Source organism: Pleurodeles waltl, chromosome 4_1 (assembly GCF_031143425.1).
Source record: "Pleurodeles waltl isolate 20211129_DDA chromosome 4_1, aPleWal1.hap1.20221129, whole genome shotgun sequence".
In the NCBI taxonomy this organism is placed as follows: domain Eukaryota; kingdom Metazoa; phylum Chordata; class Amphibia; order Caudata; family Salamandridae; genus Pleurodeles; species Pleurodeles waltl.
The window spans coordinates 807,399,273-807,423,727 of NC_090442.1; the positions used below are offsets into that span (position 1 = coordinate 807,399,273).

The 24,455-nt window shown below is 46.4% G+C and overlaps 1 protein-coding gene across 2 annotated transcripts in view; it reads right to left on the minus strand.

The window, feature by feature from the left end:
* Positions 1–24,455, minus strand: part of LOC138288186 (protein NEDD1-like) — a 445,800-nt gene that overhangs the window by 22,982 nt on the left and 398,363 nt on the right. For both annotated transcript variants that reach the window (XM_069229528.1, XM_069229527.1), the window contains one exon: positions 12,492–12,648. In XM_069229528.1, the coding sequence (XP_069085629.1) occupies positions 12,492–12,648 (157 nt within the window). The remainder of the gene's footprint in view (positions 1–12,491; positions 12,649–24,455) is intronic.

Below are 24,455 nucleotides of genomic sequence, written 5' to 3' on the forward strand. Positions count from 1 at the left end.
CACTAAGAGTCCTGTGAGGACAGAGGTCCCAAACATGATACAAGTGACAGCAGCTCTGCCCCAATGACCCATCAGCAGAGCCAAGGATCAAAGATGATCCAGATGGGCGAGAGGATGCCAACCACTTCTGCACCTGCCTTCATAGTCAGACACAGAGTCAAGAGCAAGGTCCCTGCTGCTGCCAGACCAGATCCTGGCATTGAGTGAGGTGGACAAAAGCCTGATGACCGCACTACTGCTCCACCCTGAAAGTTGCTGAGTGCACCTTGGGAGAGGAGCTGGCAATGGCGGAGCCATTCCATGCTACTTCTGTGTGAAATGAACATGCTGGAGGAGGTGAGTCTTTGACCGTGGGTGGTGGAGAGAAGGAGCCACCAGTGTTGCAGGTTGGATCCCCAGTGGTGCTAGTGAGAGGGCACCACTCTCGGCCTGGGAGCAGCCTTGACTCAGTGGGTCCAGCACATGGAGATAAGCACCTACAAGTGCTGGGCATGCTGATCCTTGTATTTCCTATACCTCCACGAGTCCTGTTTGAAAGGTACCAAATGGCACACGTGGTGATTGGCACTGAGGTGCCCTAGCATCAATGACAAGCAAGCACCACATGAGATTTAGAAGAAGAGAGATACGGGCACAACTTCTAAAGTTACCTGTGGAAGTGACTCTGAGTGCCACAATCCTCTGCAAGTTTCCACGTTTTTCTGACCAGGAAGGAGGGACCCCCTGATACCATGAGGCTCATAAAACAGGCATTTGTTCACTGAACAAAGACAGTAGCAGCACTGAAGAATGCTGATTGTGAGAGGCGCAGCCAAACACAGAAATGGAGGCAGACAACTAAGGGCTTCTGGCGTTCCTGGGGAGAGGGATTTTTGGCCTACATGTAAAGCGTCCAGGAGGTTGTCTTGTAAACGTCATAACAAATGCAGATGGATCAATACGTTGGCAGCTGAAAAGGACATAAAGCAAAGGAGAGCACAGAGATGGCTGTGATCCACTGACACCCTTGGGCCAAAATCGGTTGCAAAGCCTGGCAGTAATAAAACAATTGAAACTCTCACTGGAGTTCAAGATGCTGTCTGGTGCACTCCTCAGGGCACCCTGAGGGGCATCATCCCATAATTTCAATAGTTTCTTACATAGTGCATAGGGACGCTATCCCTTGAACGTTTAGGAGCAAAGGGGACCCAGAATACGAAGCACAAACAAGACAACTATTCCTCGACTAGACACAGAAGATTCACAGAAGCACAGAAGGCTCCATACATCTTCTGTTGTTGTAAAATGTACACTCAAAGCCATTGACTTGAAGTATATGTTTTTGCTCGCTATCATACTAAGGATCACACACAATGAAAAGTCATGGTTTTTAAGATCAACAGTGTTTGGTAATGGCTCAAAATCAATCAACGAATGCAAGCACTTCAAGGACACACGACTACTTAAGAGTGTCCTGGCGCTGACACCGCAAATCAGAAATAGGGAATCATTAATCACTATATAAATTAGTTTTTTGCAGTTTCCTAGAAGCAGTCTAATTCATAGCATTTCTTAATTGGAGTGGGAGCTGATTCCAAAAACAGGCTACAAGAGAGGAGAGGGAATAGCCCCCTTACCCCTTTTTCTTAAAGAGCATTAATTGAGAGAAGCAATCTCGAGGGACAGTACTCGCTGATCCTTAAATTCAGGTATTTCGAACAGTAACACGAAGCACTCGATGAGCGATGGTTAAAGCTTTGAAGATGACTCTTAATAACAGCGAGCCAGTGCAGTTGCTTGCAAAAGACTGTTACTGGCGATCGTTTAGAGAATTTGAACAATAGTCGAACAGCTGGATTTTGGATCACTTGGAGACGTGTGTGAAGTAATCAGGAAGGCAGAGATTAAGAGCTTTGGTGTAGTCCAGATGAGTTAAAATCAAAGCACGAACTAAAGATTTCTGCACCTCCCAAGGTAAAAATAACAGGATTTTTTCAGTGTACTTACGATCCAAAGACCCGACTTGACTACAAAGTTAATTTCCCTCTTCATAGTCAGGTCGACCTCAAATAGTACCCCAAGTGCTTGGTTAAGTTCATCGAGGGCGGAGTGGGGTTCGCAGTCTGCAGGCCAGCAGCCCAACCATCCAGATAGGGGACAGGGCCAAACAGCAGAATTTCATTCTGACAGAATTGCTCTGAAGGTTGTTTTCACTGACCCAGCCCATGACTGCTTTTATATAAGCTGTGAAAACCATATTCTCGTCCATCGATGTTCCTTTGTATGAGAACAACAACTGTGTGTCTTCTGCATATGAAATAATTTTGCTGCTGAACGAGTCATAAAATGAACTGTAGAACAGGAGTTTCAATGTTCACCAAAGCTTAGCAAGAATATCTCACAGCAGAGCAGGAAGACCTCACAAAAACATTCACTGCAGTTGAACATCCGCCAGGGGAAGAAACAGATCACTTGCAAGCGAGGAGCAAATAGTGCTTGGGTGGAGAGAACCAGACTGGAAAAAGAGAGCTGGATGTCATACTAGACAAAAGCCCTATCAGGAGGATGTAAAACCTAGCAGAGAGCTAACAACTGACCGAAGAGGCATCTATCACATTCGTACAGTGCATGGACTCAGTGGAGGTCTTGCATCAGATAAGGAGGGCCAATAAATAGATCTAACCGTGATGCATTAATTATAAAATGTTACAAAAGAAGTAAAGGTGATAAGAAGAGAGAACACAGGTTGGAGTTACAGATATGTAAAATGGAAAATAGGGGGAGGCACCTAAGGGGTATTCATAACCACAGGAAGAGGGATGGTTGCAAATCAGGGGAGGAACCTCTTGATCACAAGACAGACAGGAGGATACAACAAGATGATGGTTAGGCTCAAGAGGGCAGGACTTTAGCTTAGGGCAGTCAAGGGGCTGGTTTAGGTGGCCTGGCACTGCAGGCCTGGGTGCCTCTGGGGAGTCTCATTTTCCACATGTTATACCCTAGAAAGCACAGGAATAATGCACTTTAAGTATGAGTTAACCAGCATAAAAGTTTTGAATAATTGAGAGGCTTACTGTTGTAGGACAGAATAGAGAAACATCAGCTGGCTGGTTTATAGAGTTTTGGAAGAGGGGTGATTGTTTCAAGCATATGGTTTCATGGTGTGGGACTGTACTAGCATACAGATCACTGTGCATCTCATACTTACTCCCATACTGACGGACAGCAGGAAAGGTAAAAATTGCCATGTGGAATGTACGGAGCCTCAATAGCTTTGTGGAGAGGTATAGTGCTCACACTTACCTTACAAGACAAGATATGGGAATCACCTTTCTCCAAGAGATATATTTAACAGGTGCATAGGTCAGTCAATCAAGCATGACTACAGGCACAGAAATCGAGGGACCCAGAACATGCAGGGGAACTACTACAAGCTAAATGGAACCTAAAGATTGACAGGCTTACCCTGACAAAATGTAGGCATAAACTGCATTAAGAAGGAGAGAAAATAGGGAGACTTTTGGCCTGGATGTTGAAAAGAAAAATGCCTCCTCCTTTATTAAGGCCCTTACTAAACCTGACAGAACAGTAGTGGTAACCCAAGCGAGCATCAATGACACCCCTTCACATGTACTTAACAAATCTCTACAAGAGAACTAGACAGCCTCCTGGTGTCACAGGTGTAGGCTGGGAAAAGAAACGGAGTTCAGCTTGATACTTTAAAGCTAGATAGAGAACTGGGAGAGATTAGCATACCAGTCCAAAGCTGCACAGCTCTAACACATAACAAGGTGGTGCCAAATTGAATATCAGCTATGATGAAGTTCGTAGAAAAGGGTAAACTCTAAAAGCTTGTCGAGAATCGCATGGGTGAATTGGATTCGGCTCTCCAGAGAGACAAGCTCATGTCTGCCACACACAAACTATACCTAAAGAACAATTTGAGAGCAGACGTACTCCCACTGGTGTTTTATCATATATTCATGACCATGACTCCTGGAAGTCTATGTAGGAGCCAAGCAAAGAGCGAGACAACCAGTGACCATGAGGGAGGCTGTAATAGTCATCTCGCTCTAATCAGATAAGGACCCGAGAAAATAAAGGTTGTTATCCATGATCACTGTGGGTACTAAAGTGTTGGCCAAAATACTAGCAAACATACTTCTATGAGTAATTAGGATCACAGTGCAGGAAGGCCAGTGCATATTTATTCCAGGCCATAGTACACTTATGAGACACATTAGCAATATAAAGTACAGTGAAGGCAAAAATGGAGAGCGCCCTAGTGGCTCTTGATATTGAAAAGTCGTTTGATACTTTCAGCTGGGAATAGAAATCTGAATGGGCTTTGCACCTAACTACTTGGATTAGGTTAAACATCTAAATCAGGAGCCCACGCCACAGGTCAGATCTGGAGGCCTGACTTCGGACAGACAGAATATAGAAAGGGGCACCAGGCTGGGTTGTCCCCTATGTTCAATACTGTTTGCCCTAGCAATTGTACCCGTGGTCATCCAGCTAAGCGAAGCAATGGGACCATGGGGAGTCAGAGCAGGAGACACAACAAACAGTGTCAATGTACTGACGATACGCTACTGTAGGTCGGCAACAGGTCTCGGTCACCCAGCTCCTACAAGAATTAGACAACTTTGTGGATGCCCCATGCCTGTGCATTAACATGAATAAAATGGTCCTGTCCCTTTTGGCAAGTCTGGTGAGGGAAACCGTATGGGGCTCCTGACAGCAGGCATACAATGACAGATGGGTATGATCTGCTATCAGGGGATTAAGCGACTTGTTTGGCAACAACAATATGCAACAACAATATGGCTATAACACGAGAAGAGGACTTAAGGGTCTCAGGGCCTCAATTTAGTTCTGGAACATGCTCCCGCTCTCCATTATGGAAAGAGTGGCTATTGTTAAAAGTTGTCACTCCCCCGCAGCCTATATACATCCCAAAACACCATGGGCCTGATTCTGACCTTGGCGGTCTTTTCGCAAGACCGCCGAGTTACCGCCGCGGCAAAGACCGCCGACCGCGGCGGTATGCCGCTGCGCGTATTCCGACCGCTGGGAGCGTTCCGCCGGAATACCGCCAGCAGCCACACTGGCGGTCGGCGGGAAAGTGGAGACTGGTCAACCTCCACCGCCACGCCAGCAGAACACCGCCCCCAGAATTACGACCCACATTTCTGTGTGGCGGTCTTCTGTTGGCGGTCTTCTGTTGGCGGTCACGTCCCTATGGCTCCCGTCGCCTCCCGGAGGACCAACGCACAAGGTAAGTTGATCGTCCGTGAGGGGAGGGGGTGGGGGGGTGTTGTGTGATGTGTGCGTGCATGGGGGTGTGTAGAGGGGGTGTGTGAGTGCGTGCATGCGGGCGGGGGGTGCTGCTGTGCCTTTGGGCAATGTGTGTAGTTCGGCGGGTGCGCATGTCGGCATGTATGTGTGCGGGTATGTGCCCCCGTTGTGTATGTGTGTGTGTAGGGGGTGTGCATATGTGCATGTTGGGGGTGCGTGCATGTCGGGGTGCGTGTATGTGCATGTCGGGGTGGGGGGGCAGGGGGTTCGTACCACCTCTAGGGGGTGGCAGGGGGGTGGAGGGTGTGGGGGGAGGACTCGTGGGGGGCAGTGGGGGGTGGGGGAGACCCCTATCAGTGCCAGGGAAGGAATTCCCTGGCCCCGATAGTGCCTACCGCCATGGTTCGCATGGCGGTTCCCGACCGCCAAAAACCGCGGCGGTAAGCAGGGTCATGATACGGTTGGCGGTCTTGGGTCGACCGCCGGGCCGGAGTGTGCGAACTCCAGCCCGTCGGTCATGACCGCCGTGGCGGTCGGAGTGGGGAAGTGGCGGTCGATCGCGGCGGTGACCGCCGCGGTCAGAATGCCATTTTTTGGACCGCCGGTCTGTTCGCGGTCCAACCGCCGCCTCTCCGCCGACCGCCAAGGTAAGAATCAGGCCCCATGTGTCTAATTGGTAGATTCACGTTCATGGACCTAGACAGCCTCCTTGTGTCACAAGTGGGGGAAGGGAAAAGAAAACAAGTCCAAGTTGATACTTTAGAGCTTGATAGAGAAGAGGGACAGCTTGGCCTACTAGATCAAAACTGCACAACTCTTACTCTTAGCACCGAAGGTGAAAACTGGGAAAAAACACTGCTTAGGGGCTCAGTAGATAGGAAAGCTCCCAATTTGCTTGATGAGGGGAGGGAGCCTACCAGCAGACACCCTACATGTTGTGCTACAGGAAGCAATAGTGTGGGAAACTGAGGTCAGAAGGGCTCTGAAGAGACCTTCGTTTTGGAGATCACTCCAAATATGATGGTTACAACCATTTAGACAAATATTTATTTCTATGTTAATGACTACTGTAGAGAGGACAGATGTCAAAAGATTGTGGTCTGTTTTCCAGGGACAAGTTCATAACTTTTGAGAAGGCCACAGAGACAGTTGGAGTTGGGTCCAGGCAGTTCCTTCAATTCACTAAATTGACCCGAACAGTAAGTGCGATCTGGGTGCACTTCAAAGCTACACAAGCGGTTTTCATGGCAATCGAGACCCTGCTGGAGATGTGGCAGAGTCACGGACTGGTCTTGCATATACATAAAGCTCTGAAAGCCAATAGACAGGCCTATTAAAATTAAGGTAAGCATGGGATGTTGCCTTGCAGGAACCTCTAATAAATGCAGAATGGGAGAAACCCGGTGCACAAGTACAAGGAATTGCAAGCACTGGCAGATTTAAAATGACACATTAGAGAGATCTACAGGATGCCCATTTGACTCCCTCCAACCTACACAAGATATTCTCTAATAGGTCGTTAGACTGCCCAGCTTGCAGACACAAAGAAGCTACACTCCCCTCCATATGACTTGTACATGTAGAACAATATGTTACTACTGGGGAAAAGTACAAAAACATCGACTGATGACAAGCATCAATACAGAGGTAACAATAAGACACAGCCTACTAAGTATTACATCTAAACAAACAAAAATAAAATAAAATATATGAATTTGCAGTACTGGGCCTACTGCTAGTTAAACATTGCATAGCAATACATTGGCTATCTCCCAAGAGACCCCTAAGACTGTCTGGGAAAAAGATATGATGGAATAGACACTTGCTGAAAAATCCGTAATGAGAAAAGTTAAGACAGATGAGGGTGATAAGGAGTTTTGACACACTAGGCATAAATTATTAACAGACTGGCAGTGATAGATGGTGGTAGATAACTCCCCACAGGAAAGATAAAAGCCAGATGCATATTGGGAATTATTATGTGGGGGGAGATACGATGAAGATTCTTCAGGCAACTGAGAGTGACCGACTGTAAAGGAACTGAGGCAAGCATAGTGGGCAGGAGATGCGATATGATGAGATGAGATAGGAACATGGACTTAATAGAAGGTGTGGCGGTTACAAATACTCATGCGAAATGGAAAAAGTAATGAGCACAGATTATATTTATCAGACACGATGCATGTGTATGAGTTACAGCTGTGATAATGACTTGTCATAATCTGTGACTTACTAGAAAAAGCATAAAGATTGTAAAAAAATCTTAAACAGAAATCAAGTTTTAATCAAATTTTACCTTTATATTTGAGGATTGAATAGTAAAGTGGCATTTGATGACCATTTATTATTGTAATGTTCTCTCTGATTTTTGTACATAATTTCAAGCGCTTTTGTCTGTTTCACCCACACGGTGTAGTTAACTAAGTAAAGGATGCAACTGAATTATTGTATACTTTGTTATGAAATAACAATATAGCTTTCCTTTAATGTATTCTCTTTATCCGAGTATTTATTTGTTGAAAATACATCACCCATAACGAAGGAAAGGTTTATTCCAGCCTAAAGATGTTTTAAGACTTAAGTAGGAATGTAAAAATCACAAATATGAATCCAAATAATTTCCTTAGGGACGCATCTTTCTGTAGTTCAGTTTCAAAAAGAGAATATCTTGCATTAATTGTTGTAAGAAGTAAAAGCTTCTTGGCGAGTGGCTATCAATGAAAACGCAAAGAGACAGAATACAAATATTGTCTAGATGCATCAGTAAATGAATCTTACTATTGTATTTGAAGATGGAGTCAGTAGTTTACTATCCTAATTTGCAGTGCATTACTGCAGAGCGATAATAGCAGCCGCAAGGAAAATATCTAAATAGTTACCCTCATGTTTCTTCACTGCATGACCTTCAGCTTATTTTCCTCGGATTAACAAAGGAATGTGACAAGGGCGGAGAAAGAAACAGTTTCTTCCTAGGCAAAAAAGTACTCGTTTTCAGAACTGTACTCCATGAAACGATGGCGGAATGCCACTTACACCAGATAGTGAAGGGAGATGTGTCTTTTGGAGGAAGAAGGCTCCATGAAGTCAAGCAAGTCATGTTTGTTTATTTACGAATGACATTGTTATCGAAGAAGACTCTCTAGCATGGGCTCAGTATTTTAACATTTCTACAAGGACCTTGTACATGCATAAAGTGTTGCGTTCATTCACAATGGTTCACTGTTGTTTATGTGCCTAGATTGTTCTGACCACTTCAGGATAATATTAGGTCGTACTGGGCTGAATCAATATTCATGTACTGGCTTGGTGCTTCGGTGGTAAGGCAGTATGACGATTTTAGAGTCTGTATTCTGATTGATTGAAAATATATTTCTTTGCTCACACCATGGGTGATTCTGTGATCTCCATGCTGCTCTTGTGAACATTTCCTATATAAGCACTTAATTTGGGGAGTGGGTTAGATGATTATTGGTTCTACTAGGAATGCGGTCCAATGTCCAACTGATTCTGCTGTACATATGGGACTTAGCTTTTCTGTCAGTTTTTGTCGCTTTTCAGTACTGGTGGCATTAATGGCAATTGATTTTGATGTAAGTCAGCGGTTTCAGCAGGTACATATCAATCATATCTTGTATCTTATACCTTTCTGCAGTAAATCTTCATAACTAGCTAATTCAACCCTAGAACTCACTAAGGCCTGATTTAGATTTAGGTGGAGGGGTTACTCCATCACAACAGTGATGGATATCCCGTCCGACGAAATCTAAATCCTATTGTTTCCTATGGGATTTAGATTTCGGCAGACAGGATATACGCCACCATTGTGACTAGTCTGCCAATATCCAGTCCGCCAATATCTAAATCGGCCATTAGTGAGTTTGTCCTTCCTTGTTTGACTTTAATTTTTGATGTGCTGATTTGTACGTTAACTTGGGACACTTTGCCTTGTGAAATTGAGTTTAACACATCCTCCGATCCACCAAATCCAAGGGTGTGTTTTTGCGGTGTAAAAATATAGGGTACAGCTTGCCCACAGTCCTTAATGGTAGGTCTGCTGGCTGGAGTGGAGAGGACCCAGAGTTTAGGCTCTTGTCACTGCTGGAGTAAATTAAACAAGATGTTGCTGCTTGGGTGATATCTGCATCCGTGCTATGCAACCAAAACACTGAATGCATTTTCCCCTCTTACTACTAGCTTGACCCAGATGTCATTCTTGACACGTCCAAATAATCTTGTCTCTTAAAACAGTTGGGTGAACAATTTTTTTTTCCTCTCACTAACATATTGTTTCTTTTTTAGAGACAATTCGACAGCTGCCTCAAAATAAGGCTGTATTTTTGTGCAGTGACTTTTCATTTTGGTAAACCTTCCAGGACACATTTCTGAACAAACAACACATTTTCGCCCTCTATTACTCAAACTTAATTGCAGCAATCACTGTGAGGTCCCTCAAATCTGCACTGTAGTAATTTTGAGCACAGCCCCATAATCCTGGGGGTGTGACCTGTCATCAGGCAACCATCTACAATATTTACAAGTGGTTTGTGATCAGTCATGAGAGGGAAATTTCTGCTACACAAAAAACAGTTATACCATTCTACAGACCATCATTGGTCCCCTTGAAATTAAACCTACAGTTCTTTCACTGTCATTGCTTTTTTGCGATATTTTGCCTCCCAAATCACTGTTATTTGAATCAACTGTAATTATGTATTCTTTAGTAGGAGCAAAATGTGCAAGCACTTTGGCTGATACAATTTCGTTTTTCAGTGCATTAAAATCGAAATCATTCCTTGATGTGGATTTTGTGTTTGCTACCTATAATTTGCTGAGTTTATCGCTAAAAACAGATGTGAACGACATTGTCCACTGGTGAAGTGAGGGCTTTATTTCTTCAGGTACCAATGAGACTTGAATTTCTCTACTAGTGCTTAGAATTATTCCAAATAAACCTTGGTGGCACCACCACAAAAAGTGCAGTCCCTTTTTCGCCACGCAACGTTTATGAAAAATATTTTCCCTTTGAAACTCATGGAGCATTAAAAACCCCATAAGCTAAAAAAAATTCCCTCATATGATGCAGGGCATCTGTCAGGTGGCTGGAGCTCTTTCTTCCCATCTGTGTTTCAATAAATCCTCTGTTCTCATGGGCATTCTTCCAGAGTCAATGGGCACATAAGTCAGTGTAATACCAACTGCAGTGGCACAGCAAGAATGATCTTATATTTTAAGCATGTTCATCTGTGACGATCCTATTTGTTATTCAATAATACTCCTTCAAAAGTGGGTCGTAGTCCATCACATTTTGTTTGCTCGTTCAATCAAGGGATGCAATTGAATATGCAAAAATGCCTTTCAATTAGTGAAATTGCACTGTTTTCTACATAGTGAAATAGGTTTTCCTTTGAACAAACAGCTTCCTCTAAGCCCCAACCAATTTCACATTGGAATGAGTTTTACTTCTGCACTGAACTGGAGTAAATCTCCAACTGTTTTCACGGTGGCAATGGACTGTGAGAAGATTTGTTAATACCCATTTGAAGAAATGTCCTGAACGTTTGTGTGCACTTACAAACAAAAATATTTGTAAATGCACACAAACTTTCAGGGCATTCTCATGCTGGAACTCTTAACAGCATAAAATCATTTTGTGAATATCAAAACTGGTATCACACTAGTGAAAAATTATAAGTTCCCACATGAGATTGACCATACTGCATGTGAACAGACATTTCTGCCATTGAAGTGCGGCTTTTAAAGAAGCTGATGAGAGGAATTTAAATGTATCTCTATAGCCGTTGACTGCCTTTCTTCAATGAGCCTGTCAGCAGGCCACACATTGACCCAGCAGGCTAATGTGTAATATAATTTCTAAAACATAAGTATAATTTAAGATCTCCATTTTGCAATAAGTATGTACTCCATTTTTGGAAGCTGTGCTTTTTATATATTAACTCTTGAATGTAATATGTTACAAATCAATTTAAAAAAAAGTCAACCTGCTTGCACAGCTGCTGAATATATTTATCCAGACACTGAAAACCTCTCACGGAACACCCAGGAAGGTCTGTCATTTTTTTTAGGTTGCAACTTGCATGAAGCATGACAAAAGTGTTTTAGAAACTCCAAAATATTTATAAAGATTTTCATAGTGCTGTGTTGCTGAGAAGGAGAATGCATCAGCTCTCAGTTCTGGTGAGCTCCTCTTCAGCATTATCTTGTTTCATCATTGTAACCCACAGGTTGCGGGTCTCCCACTTACTGCTGTGGATTTGCCACTTATGCATAATCATGGACAACGGGCAGCAGCAGCGTAAAGCCCCATCCTTGTTATTGACTGAAGGACGTTATTGCTGCCAACATGTATAATGGGCGCACTGGAGGTGATAATAAGGACAACGCAACTGTACTGCCATTGGACATAGCATTCAGGTGTCAGTCTAACTGCTGTGACACTGCAGCTGATGATGGCTTTGGTGATACTGCAGGTATTTGTCAGAGTTTAGAGTACTCCTCTGAATATCATGCATCACCTGCAGGAGCTACAGATGCACAAGCTGGTTCTATGCAAGTGTCAGGGTGCTGCTAGTGTAATGATTGAGCTGCTGCCAGCCTTCATGCTGCTAGCACTTCTGCTGCTCATAGTAGTGCCAGCAGTGGTAGATGAGGTAGACGCTTACAAGAGCAGTCTCTCTGAATGATCTTTTGTCTTATTTGCTGGGTTTTGTTTCTGGGCAGGAGGGAGCTTCTCGTGCAGTTAATATCGGATTGTGGAACCAAAGCAAACATGGAAAAATTACCTGAATGCCAGAGAGTATAAGTAGGTGGTGAAATAATGCCAAGTCTCTATTGGAATCCTCAACTCCGTTAAGTACATTACCGTAACCTGATTATTCCCCTGACGAAATTCTTAACACCTCCAAAAACTCACAACACATATTTGCACATAGCTGCTAGCATACGTGTGCTTGTCTGCGTGAATGTCCTGTGCTTCTCGCCGTGAAGCCCATAAACATCCCTCCTACTACAGAAGCCTGAATCCTTGGACGCCTTTGCCAACTTTGTATGTCGGTCTACCAGGTTCCGGGGGCTGCTTACTAGCAGAGAGATTCCTTTATACGAGTGATGTTCTTTTCTTCCGCCCTGGACGAAGTTCATTTTGTGTATTCTCGTTTGTGTGACCTTATAAGGAGTCACACTTTCTGTATTACCTGACATCTTCCGCTGCATCCTGAATCATGTCTTTTATCATATTAATCTGCGTGGCTGTCAACGGTGGGCTTCCATTATCGGTTTCAATGGTATCTGCATATTTTTCGGATACTGAATTGTCAACTTCTTTAGTCATCGAAGTGGCTAACGGTGGACCTTTAAGAAACAACAAGAATGTTAAGATGAGTGATCACGCAAAAAGGAAAATTACTCAAAATTAACAATAGCTGTTTTTTAACAGTACCTTTGACTAGAATTTTATGTGCAATAGAACAACATACCTTTTTGAGGTCCCCCACCGATGAAACATGTCTACACGGAATATTACAAACGTAATTATCAAAGTGTGGCAGAAAAAAACTCTCGTACAGTTTTTGTTGGAAAATGTAATGTCAGCGTTCATTTCAAATTCAGACTTAACACCTACAATAGTTTAACAAAAGGAATAAAAACTGTTCACTTACATTGTACTATCAATCTCTTTAAAATTGGTTCCATTAAAATATTCCTCAAGCACTGCCGTTCGCGGTTACAATTTTCAACCTAACTGCGGCTTTTTATTTTCGTTTTTACATGTAATTATTTCCTCCATTCACTCACTGCTTGGACCCTTTGCGAAGTACAACAGCTAAGCAGGCCACAGACGAAAAATGCCTTTAGCTTCACATGCCTGACTCAAAGGGGATCAGAATCAATAACATCCCTTGGGCTTAAGACTAAACCTCCATCTTTTATTTTTTATTTTTTTATAAAACACAGGCACTAAAGCATCCCTCCGTGTCTGCTCAGATATGCCTCATGCCTCAGAAGCAGACATCCCCTGCGTTGACAGCTGTTAAAAGTTATATAAACTTAAGGAAGTACGAGTGGCTTGACTACGCCGGGGAGCAAGATAGCAGATCAATAGAGGGCTCTGCCAGCTGAACGCACCATCCAACATTTATCTGCCACAGGATGAACGCCCTAAGCACGCCTTCTAGACACGTGGGAACACAGGCCCACTGTAACCCACGCTGCGACCACATGGCAACCGAAAGAAAATTAACCTGCCGGCTTGGAAGGAGGAGGCCCATGATTGGCCTGGCAGACGCATTTCCCAGTCGCGTAGTGTTCTCCATAGGACGTGCCCGGCAGCCCTTGATCAAGCCACAGGTTGCCGGACCATGGCTAGGCACGGCAGACGATTGTGGCCTGCACAGGCTACAAGGAGGCCCGCCCTACCTGCTGTGACAACGTGCCCCCATCCATGGTGGCGACTCTGTGGGAGTGCAGAGGAGGGTGAGGATCGGCATTACCAACAACTTTGGTGAGATGGGCTTGCCTGTGGCACCGCAACCCTCCAGAGATGGCACGCGTCCCTACTGCTGATCCGGCCCCCGATCTGGCCATCCACAGGCGCCATTGACTTGACCGTGTGCAACCTCCCAAAAACTCTGCCTTGGTGGGGAGGGACACGCACTTTGGACCATCGTGAGTGTCCTCCCTGCTTGGCTTCCTGCCTCCCCTTAGAACCAGAGCTTGGATGACAACGACAGTGGGGCCACCACCTTGTCCCAGGCTCTCCAGCGCACTTCCCAACTGGTGCACACCTGTGAAATTTGACATCTCACGAGGCCCTCTTGGGCCCTGGCATGGGGGACATTGGAGTAGGCTCCCACATAGCATCACCCTGGAATACCCCACTGGGATTGTCTGCTCCCACACATACAGAACAGCTGCAGACTCACCTGTCGAGCAGGAGACTTCCCATGTGACTGCAACACTGCTGCCTTAGGCCTGGCCTGGCCGCTCCGCCAGGGTGCTGCGGAGGCCCACCAGCTCTGGCCCAGAGATAGACCCCTCACCCCGTGCTCACTGGTGGTGTGGCAGCATAGCTGATCACTCCTGTCAGCTGCATGGTCTGTTAGCCTACAGCGTGGGTGCGCTGCCCTAGCGGCTCCTAAACATACACCTACAACAGCCGCACCATAGGGAAGCATGAGTCTAGGCAGACCAAATTGACCTTGGAGAAAAAAACACCTATTTGACAGGCGAAGCACAGGGGAGGCTACAGGCCTGCGGCAAACGTCTCAGAGGACAATGAACCCCAAAAGTTCAACCTGAAGGAAATCGCCTGGATGATAAAACAAGCCTGAAAAATATCAATGCCAAGCTGGAGCTACTTACCACTCACCTGCACCAGATAAATAACAGGATGGACAAACATGACATCAGACTAGACCAATTGCAAACCTGTGTCTCGGATGCAGAGGACCTTCAATTCGATTCCAAAGAACATTTGTTCTGAATGGATAAAGTTCTCAAGCTGATCAAGCAAAAAATCCTAGGACCTAGAGACAAGATCTAGGTGCAACAGCCTTTGCATTACAAGCGTGCAAGAATCAATTGCTATCTCCAGGATGGAGGACTTTGTTGAAACACTATTGGAAGAGTTTTTCGGGGCGAGCTTGTCACCAGTTCTAATCGTGGAGCTTGCTCACTGGGTCCTCCCCCTCCCCCTGGCTTGCCGGCCCACCCCATAATTGCTAAACTACTGAATTACTGTGACCGGTACACAGCCTTGCAACCTGCGAGGAGCACTGCAATACCAGGGCAGAATATCTCCTACCCTGATTTCACACTGGCAGTGCAGGTGGCGTGCCAGGACTTGGCATCTGTTAAAAAAAATCCTTCAGACAGCAGGGATCTCCTACGTCCTCTCCTCTACCCAGCTAAACTCTAAATATCTCATGGGGGCAAAACTCACTTCTTCACAGATGTAAACGCAGCCCTCAAATTCACCAAGAAAGCTTCAAAATAATGCTGATTCTCCCAGAGCTCACCAACTACTGTGCTGGAGCCCCCACTAAAAGAGAACGATTGACAAACTGTAGCACCTTCCCCTTTTGTACAACTGTACCTGCCTTCCAACAGTTCTGGTGTGCTCCTCCCTGATCCCGCCACCCCAGGGGACACTGTTTCCATGTCGGGATGCACACACTTGCCCATATCCCGAGCTCGCTCATTACTGTTCAATCCAGGGATTGTTCTCTTGATATTCCGTTCAGCCACCCTGACCGTGCAAGGCAGGATTGATGCCGGGACTTCTGTCACCCCATGGGATGTATCCTGGCAATTCTCTATAATGGGTTGTGGGAATTATGGAATGTGGCGGATAAGCTTTTCTCAACCTGATTGGGGTGTTGGAGATGGTGGGGGATGGTATGGGTTTTTGCTGTTGCTGATGGTCTGTTACTGCTTTGTTGTTTTCTGGATCTACTCTCACCACTGGACATAGCCCCTCTTACTCGCCCCAGTGCACCACAACCCGAGTAGCAATCACCTACCTGCCAACATGACTGCTCCTTGCTTAAGATGCTTAACCTGGAACACCTGCAGCCTAAACGACCACCACAAAGCGTGCCTCCTACATTCCTAACTAACCAGGCATAGCGTAGACATATGCTTCCTTTAGGAAACCCACATACAATGCCCACATGCCCCTGGCCTGTGAGTCAAATGGTGCAGTGACACATACTCCACCACCTATTCTAACTACACCCGGAGGGGGGTCTCAATAGTGCTCTGCAGAGGTCTCCCTTGGCAGCTCTCCAAACCCTCATTGACTCAGAAGGATGCTACATCATACTGGCCGGTACTCCCACAGATACTCAATAGACCTGATAGCAGTGTATGGCCCCAATGCCAATGACCCTGAGGTTTTTCACCACCTTATGGTGAAAGATTGCCAGGCAGGAACCATGTGCTGTTCTCTGGGGCTGTGATTTCAATGAAGTGCTGAACGTTCAGGCAGACGGATTCGGGTCATCAAGAAGCCTGCATCCCCGCTCCACCTTGACGCTTAATGCCATCATGCGCAACAATTCCTTGAAAGACATTTGGTGACTTCTCCATCCCCATGCAAGAGAAGGCACCTGCCTCTCAATGGCTCACTAAGCGTGGTCGAGAATAGGCTTCTGGTTAATTCCTAAAGTGATACAAACCTGGACCACCTGTGTGTCCCATTTGCCACACAGGCTATCAGACTATGCTCTGGTACTACTGGAGGTCCAGATGCCACTAGCGCTGCCTTGAGCGTTCACTTGGTGACTGCCGCCGGCTGCGCTGAGGGACACTGTTTTTGGTTTGCAATCTGAACTGAAAAAACACCTACTTTGTGCTCAGTAAAGACTCCGTCAAATCACCCTCCACATTTTGGGAAGCCTTCAAGGTGTTGATTCCAGGAGTTTGCATTGCCAATCAATCTGGGGTACTGAAGGTGATCTAAGAATCTCTTTCCAGATTGAAACAAGAGATTTGCAACCTCGAAACGATCCACTATCAATCCGAAGAGGATACCACTCTAGCTAGCATCTGTGGCAAACTATCTGAATTGCAAGAAGAAGCCCTCCAGGAAACTCGCCATCTGCAAAGGGAGACACAGGCCATATAATCAATACGGAGAAGGGAATAGGCCGGGTAAAACACTGGCAAGGCTACTCCACCCTCCACGCTCGTCCAGCTATAATATGCAACTTCAAGGCCCTAACTTGAATCTTGTGACAGCTCCCTCCGACATACTAACAGTCATGACATCCTTCTATGCCCAACTAAATAAGGGCACCTCATCCTCAAGTGGCTGAACTTGCCAAATATTTTGATGCCATACCGCTGATCTGGCTCAACAGCACTCACCAAACCTACCTAGACGTCCCATCACCACAGAAAAAGTTACTCATGTTATTATGGGCATTTCTGGGGATAAGGGCCCCTGCCTTGATGGGCTCCCAATGGTGTTCTATAAAGAATACGCCTCACTCCTGCCCCCACATCTCCTAGAAATTTATCAGGAGTCATTACACACTGGCACCTTCCTGCCATCATTGCAGGAAGTGGTAATCATCACACTCCTTAAGCTGGATAAGCCGGAGGACCGCCGCGATTCATGCAGACTGCTCTCATTAATATACGTTGACAAAAAAAAATACGCTAAGGTGCTGGCAAACCACCACCTACCCTTCATCCCCAAGATAGTACTGCCTGACCAGTCAGGTTTTGTCCCTGGCGGGGCCACTTCACACAACCTCCAAAATTTGTTTTGCGATCATGCACCACCCCAAATCCCCAAATCGTGGCAGCTCTGCTAGACCCATCTAAAGCGTTTGGCACTCTGGAATGGGCATACCTCTTCTCCTTGCTGGCATGAATTGTCCTACGTCCACAATGTATTAAGCAAATACAACTCCTTTACACATCACCAACGGGCTGAATGCAACTCAATGGACTTACTTCTGACCCATTCCCCGTGACTCAGGGAACTAGACAGGGATGCCCACTTTCCCCATTTTTCTTCGCTATCGCAATGGAACCTCTGGCCGCAAGGCTCCATCATCGTCACGCAAATAGGAGTATAGGATTCACCACCAGAGGCCTAGATGTCTCAATGTACTCTGACAATCTTACCCTTCTTATATGCAACCCCAAAGAAAAGCTGGTGATTAAGTTTGGAGGTTACTCCGGCATCCAGATTAAATGGTCCAAGTTGTTAATCTTTCCCCTCAGGGTCAGCACACTTCCATTCCCTACTGACTAGCCTATGAAATGGACAGATGAGCAGACCAACTATCTAGGAATGCTGCTAAGCCGTGACCCTAAGGAACTCCGCTGGGCTAACTATGGTTGCGCTATGTCCTGGCTTGAGGAGAGAGTGACAATCTTGTCCTAGTTACCCTTATCCCTAGCCGAACGCACTGAGATTGCCAAGATGATTGTGCAGCCAAAGTTCCTCTACCTGTTTGTAAACATTCCCCTACCCCTTACTGCTTCATTCCCCAAACATCTGAGGGTGAGTCTGGTGGCCTTGACCTGGGTGGGAAGCCATCCCCAGATCTCCTGTGTGAGAAAACAGGCAGATTGCAGAGGCCCCCTAACTTTTCGCTGGCATTTTTCACGTTTTGCTGGTGTTTTCGTGACTCTGATGGTGCCTTGGGTACTGCTAACCAGTCCCTGGGCCTGTGCTCTGTATAAAATAAGTATGCAGATTAGGCTATTATATTTGGCTATAACATCCTAACTATAAGTCCCTAGTATATGGTAGGGCATGTAGGTTTAGGGACCCCAGCATAATAGTGCACCCATAGGTGCACTACAGAGGTACCCAGGGTCATTTTAAAGGCAGGCCTGCCTTGCTGTCTGCTTTTAAATTAAGTGTCTATGCATATTCAACTTTGGAATTAAAAGTACTTCCTAAGTCTTAAACTACCTTATTTGTACATGTAAGTCACCGCTAAGGTGTGCTCTTTATGCCCCTAGGGTTGGGTGCCATGTACTATAAGCAGGGACCTTATAAAAACAGTTTTATAACCCTGGTGAGGTAAAACAACCACATTTGTTTTTCCCTCATTGTAGTGAATGACCTCCATAGGCTAGAATGGGGAGACTTTATTTTAACCTCTTCTGTGCCTTGGACGAGATGATCTCGTCCAAGGCTACAGTTCCCCTGTGCCTTGGACGAGATCATCTCGTCCTAGGCACAGGGGAACTTGGGGGCGCGCTAGCGCGCCCCCCGTGCACCCCCCTCCCCCCCCCAGGCAGGGATGGAAGGGGAAGACCTTCCCCTTCCACCCCCGCCCCCCCCACGGCAATCCGAGGACGTCAGCGCGCGCACAGCGCGCTGACGTCATCTAGTGTTGCCGGGCGCGCTGGAAGCCATTTGCTTCTAGCGCGTCTACCGAGGAGGACCCAAAAGGTGAGTCCTCTTCGTTTTTGGGGGTCGGGGGTGGTGGAAACAGACACGGGGGGGAAAGGAAAGGGTTTTTCCTTTCCCCCGGTGCCTGTTTTCATTAGATTCCTGCTCCACGATCGCGGGCAGAGCCCGCGATCGTGGAGCAGGAATCTCCACTAGCCACCAGGGATTTATTTTTTTCAATATTTTGGGGGCGACCCCTTGGGCAAGGGTCGCCCCCCCCCGGGGGCAATTATTTTTAGTATTTCGCCCTCCCCTGGGGGCAGATCCGCCGTTTTTTCGGCGGATCTGCCCTCAGGGGGGGGGGGGCGAAAACCACTAGACACCAGGGATAGTGTTATTTTGCCATAATTTTGGGGGCGACCCCTTGGGCAAGGCTCGCCCCCCCCGGGGGCAATTTTTTTTTGTATTTCGCCCCCCCCCGGGGGCAGATCTGCCGATTTTTCGGCGGATCTGCCCCCAGGGGGGGGCGAAAACCACTAGACACCAGGGAAAATGTATTATATTTATTATTTTGGGGGCGACCCCTTGGGCAAGGGTCGCCCTCCCCCGGGGGCATTTTTTTATTGTATTTCGCCCCCCCCTGGGGGCAGATCTGCCGATTTTTCGGCGGATCTGCCCCCAGGGGGGGGCGAAAACCACTAGACACCAGGGATATAGTATTTTATGTTTATTTTGGGGACGACCCCCTTGGGCAAGGGTCGCCCCACCCGGGGGCAATTTTTTTTTGTATTTCGCCCCCCCCCTGGGGCAGATCCGCCGAATTTTCGGCGGATCTGCCCCCGGGGGGGGCGAAAACCACTAGACACCAGGGATTTTATATTTTGTGTATATTTTGGGGGCGACCCCTTGGGCCAGGGTGGCCCCCCCGGGGAATTTTTATTTGTATTTAGCCCCCCCCCCCCCCCGGGGGGCAGATCCGCTGATTTTTTGGCAGATCTGCCCCCGAGGGGGGTTGAAAACCACTAGACACCAGGGATTTATTTTTATTGTAAAGTTTTTTTTGGGGGGCGACCCTTTGGGCAAGGGGCGTCCCACTGGGGGACACATTTTTTAGTATTTGCCCCCCCCCCACCCCCCCCGGGGGCAGATTGCCAATTTTTGGGCTGATCTGCCGCCGGGGGGGGGGGGGGCGGGGGGGCAAAATCCACTAGACACCAGGGATTTTGTTTTTGTTGTTTATTTTGAGGGCAACCCCTTGGGCAAGGGTCTCTCCCCTGGGGAGTTTTTTTTTTCTGTTTCGGCCCCCCGATGGCAGACCAGTCATTTTTTGGACGATCTGGCCCCGGGGGGGTGGAAGCACACTAGGCGCCAGGGATTGTGTGGTGTGTGTGTAATTTTGTAGGCCCATCTGCCCCCAAGGAGGGCAGAAACCACCAATACGGCAGGGATTTTTTTGTTTTGTGCTGGGGGTGCCCCCTTTGGGAAGGGTTGCCCCCTAAAAGGGGGCACAGAGGTGTTGCCCATTTCGGCTAATTTTTTTACGCCCATCTACCCCCGAGGGGGGGCAGGATCCACTTAGGTACCAGGGACAACTTCTAAGTTCTTGGTGGTGGGGTGTTTGTCAACAGGCAAAGTATTTGTATTTGTGATTATAACAATTTATTTCTTCTTTTTCTTCTAGTTCAACGCTTTTGCTTCCTTTGCTGTGGATCTTAGCGGTTTTGGCAGTAGTTGTCCAGTGGTTTGCATAGCTGCATGTTTTAGGTAAGTGAAAGCAATTTACTCCAAAGGAGTATTGTTGACATGCATGAATGACATGTTTGTAGGTGGTGTACTAAATGCAGTATTGTGTGTTTGACATTGTCCTTAGATTTGAGCACAGTGATGTTTGTGTTGTCATATGTCTAATTTTCTTTTTTCTTTTTAGTGGGATATCATTGGTGATTGCTGTGTCTGTGCAGAGTAGTTGCTTGGTGAGTAGCTATTTCAGGCAACTGAGTGGTATAGTTTTTTGTAGTACATAACTCTTTGTGATAAAGCTACACTTTGTTTATTACTTATTTTAGTGCTAGTTGTTGTTGGCAATCCATTTGTTGTTAGGATCATGGCTAGCCGCAAAGTGACCGCTCAGCAGGTTGTTCGCATGCTCTTTGAGTCGTCTTCAGACCATGATTACGACACTGACTCTGCATCTGAGGCAGAGGAGGAAGCAGGAGATTCTGGAAGTGAGTTTTCTGTCCAAGAGTATTCTTCTGATGAGGAAGCTACTCTCAGTGCAGATGAAGGGCCTGAGTTAGAGGAGGACATTAATGTGCCAAGAGTGCAGCAGCCTGGGGCTGAAGGGTTTCCCATTAGAAGACCTGACACCTGGATTGCCCCAAACATGGAGCAGCCACAGTTACCTGCATTTACTAGTCTCCCAGGGTGTAGAGTTAATACGGAAAACTTTCTGCCTGTCCATTTCTTTCACTTGTTTATGGACGATGTATTTTTGGAAGAGATTGTGGAGCAGACAAATGTGTATGCAGAGCAATATTTGCGGGACAACGCTGCCAGACTTAAGCCTCAGTCTAGAGCTACTCATTGGGTACCCACATATCTGGAAGAGATGAAAAGGTTTTTAGGTTTGTCTTTTTTGATGGGGTTGATCAGGAAGCCGTCACTGGCTTCTTATTGGTCTACTAGTCCCTTGATGGCAACTGCTATATTTCCTGCAACTATGACACGTAATCGGTATTTGCTTCTTCTTCGTATGCTGCATTTTGTAGACAATGCTTTAGCCTTGCCACGAGATCACCCTGATTGTGACCGCCTTTTTAAGATTAGGCCTGTCCTTGATCATTTTGTGGATCGGTTTTCAGAGGTCTATGTTCCAGGCAAAGAGATAAGTGTGGACGTGTCTTTGGTCCTTTTCAAGGGGCGTTTAGTTTTTAAGCAGTACATCCCTAGTAAGAGGGCACGGTATGGGATTAAATTGTATCTGCTGTCAGAAAGCAGTACAGGATATGTTTATAATTTCCGGGTCTACACTGGTAGGGATTCCAGTATTGACCCTCCTGGTTGTCCGGCCACTTTTGGAGTTAGCGAAAAAATTGTGTGGGAACTTGCTAGACGGCTGTTTAACAAAGGTCACCATTTGTACGTAGATAATTTCTACACTGGAGTGCAGTTGTTCAAGGAGTTGTTTAGGGTGGACACTGTTGCTTGTGGCACAATCCGTTCTAACCGCAAAGGCTATCCAAGGGAGCTTGTCTGTAAAAAACTTGAGAGGGGACAGTGCAGTGCCTTGCGGAATAATGAGCTGTTAGCTATGAAATTTTCAGACAGGAGGGATGTGTACATGCTATCGACCATCCATGATGAGAGTACTTCCCCTGTGGCTGTTTGGGGTCAGGTTGCGGAAGTGCGCAAACCTGCGTGCATTTTGGACTACAATAGGCACATGGGTGGTGTTGATAGAGTAGATCAGAGGTTGGAACCTTACACTGCTCTTCGTAAGTCGTATGTGTGGTATAAAAAGTTGGCCCTACATTTATTTCATTTGGCAACTTTTAATGCCTTTATTGTATACAAGGATTGTTCACCTGAGTCAAGGATGACTTTTGTTAAATTTCAGGAGTCGGTGATAGAAAGCCTTATTGTGGTGGAACCGGCAAGAGTTCCTAGAGTAGAAGTGGTGGAGGATGTGGCTAGATTGAAAGATCGGCACTTTCCAGATCACATTCCTCCCACTCCCAAAAAAGACATGCCCACAAAGAAATGTAGAGTATGTGCCCGGAGATCAATCCGGAGGGAGAGCCGGATGCACTGCCCCGAATGCCCTTCAAAGCCTGGGCTGTGTGTGCCCAGCTGTTTTAGAAGTTACCACACAAGGAAAAACTTTTGGGAAATACCGTGAGCGTAAGCTGTCTGTTTTATATTTTCATATGTTTCACGGTTGGCATCTGTCGTGTATTTAGTTTGAGGTTTTGTGTTTGTAGTTTTGTGCCTATTTTATAATTAGTAGTTTATTTGTTGTTTATAAATAAAAAAAAAGTGATTGCGGTGTGCGTGGGGTGGCGCTTGGCTGGCGGTGTGCGTGGGGTGGCGCTTGGCTGGCAGTGCCAGCCAAACGCCAGTCCACACTCCCATCAGCTGGTGTGATTCTTGTATCAGGCATGTGGCGTATGTAAGTGATGGGCCCTTGAGTGGCGTGGTCTGTCGATGTGAGTGTTGTAATGTGCTGGGCCCGTGGCTGGCGGTGTGAATGGTCTTGTGCGTGTCATGTATGAAAGGTGTGTGAATGGACTGTAAAGCGGTTGGTGCCTTGTCGCGGCTTTACAGCTCACGAGCTGTGAGTCATTGGTTCACTTTTTTGCCTTTCAGTTATTAGCAGTGCATTTCATTTTTGTGAAATCTCTTGTTAATAAAATTTGATCCACTGAACCATCACTCACCCTCGTGCCAAATCCAACCAGTATGTGTTGTAAAAAATGACAAAACCTGCTCCGCTGTAATCAGGCGTCGCAGCACACCTGTGACACGCTAGGTGCCTCGGGTGGGACCCCGATGATGAAGCATGCCACCAACTTGGTTGGTGGGTGAGGGGTCTTCTTCACATAACCTAAGTGTTTCTTTTCACTATTTTAGTGTTTGGCACATCACGGACGTATGTGCACACATCAAAATGATATATTGCAAAAATACCTATCCCTTCTATCTCTTCAGGTTTTGGGCCTTATTCTGTTGCAGGCACCTGGCCCACCCACACAAGTGAGGTATCATTTTTATCGGGAGACTTGGGGGAATGCTGGGTGGAAGGAAATTTGTGGCTCCTCTCAGATTCCAGAACTTTCTGCCACAGAAATGAGAGGAAAAAGTGTTTTTTTGGCCAAATTTTGAGGTTTGCAAAGGATTCTGGGTAACAGAACCTGGTCCGAGCCCCGCAAGTCACCCCTCCTTGGATTCCCCTAGGTCTCTAGTTTTCAGAAATGCACAGGTTTGGTAGGTTTCCCTAGGTGCCCGCTGAGCTACAGGCCAAAATCCACAGGTAGGCACTGTTTTCTTCCAAAATTTTGGTTGTGTCCACGTTGCGCTTTGGGGGCGTTTCCTGTCGCGGGCGCTAGGCCTACCCACGCAAGTGAGGTATCATTTTTATCGGGAGACGTGGGGGAACGCTGGGTGGAAGGAAATTTGTGGCTCCTCTCAGATTCCAGAACTTTCTGCCACAGAAATGTGAGGAACATGTGTTTTTTTAGCAAAATTTTGAGGTTTGCAAAGGATTCTGGGTAACAGAACCTGGTCCGAGCCCCGCAAG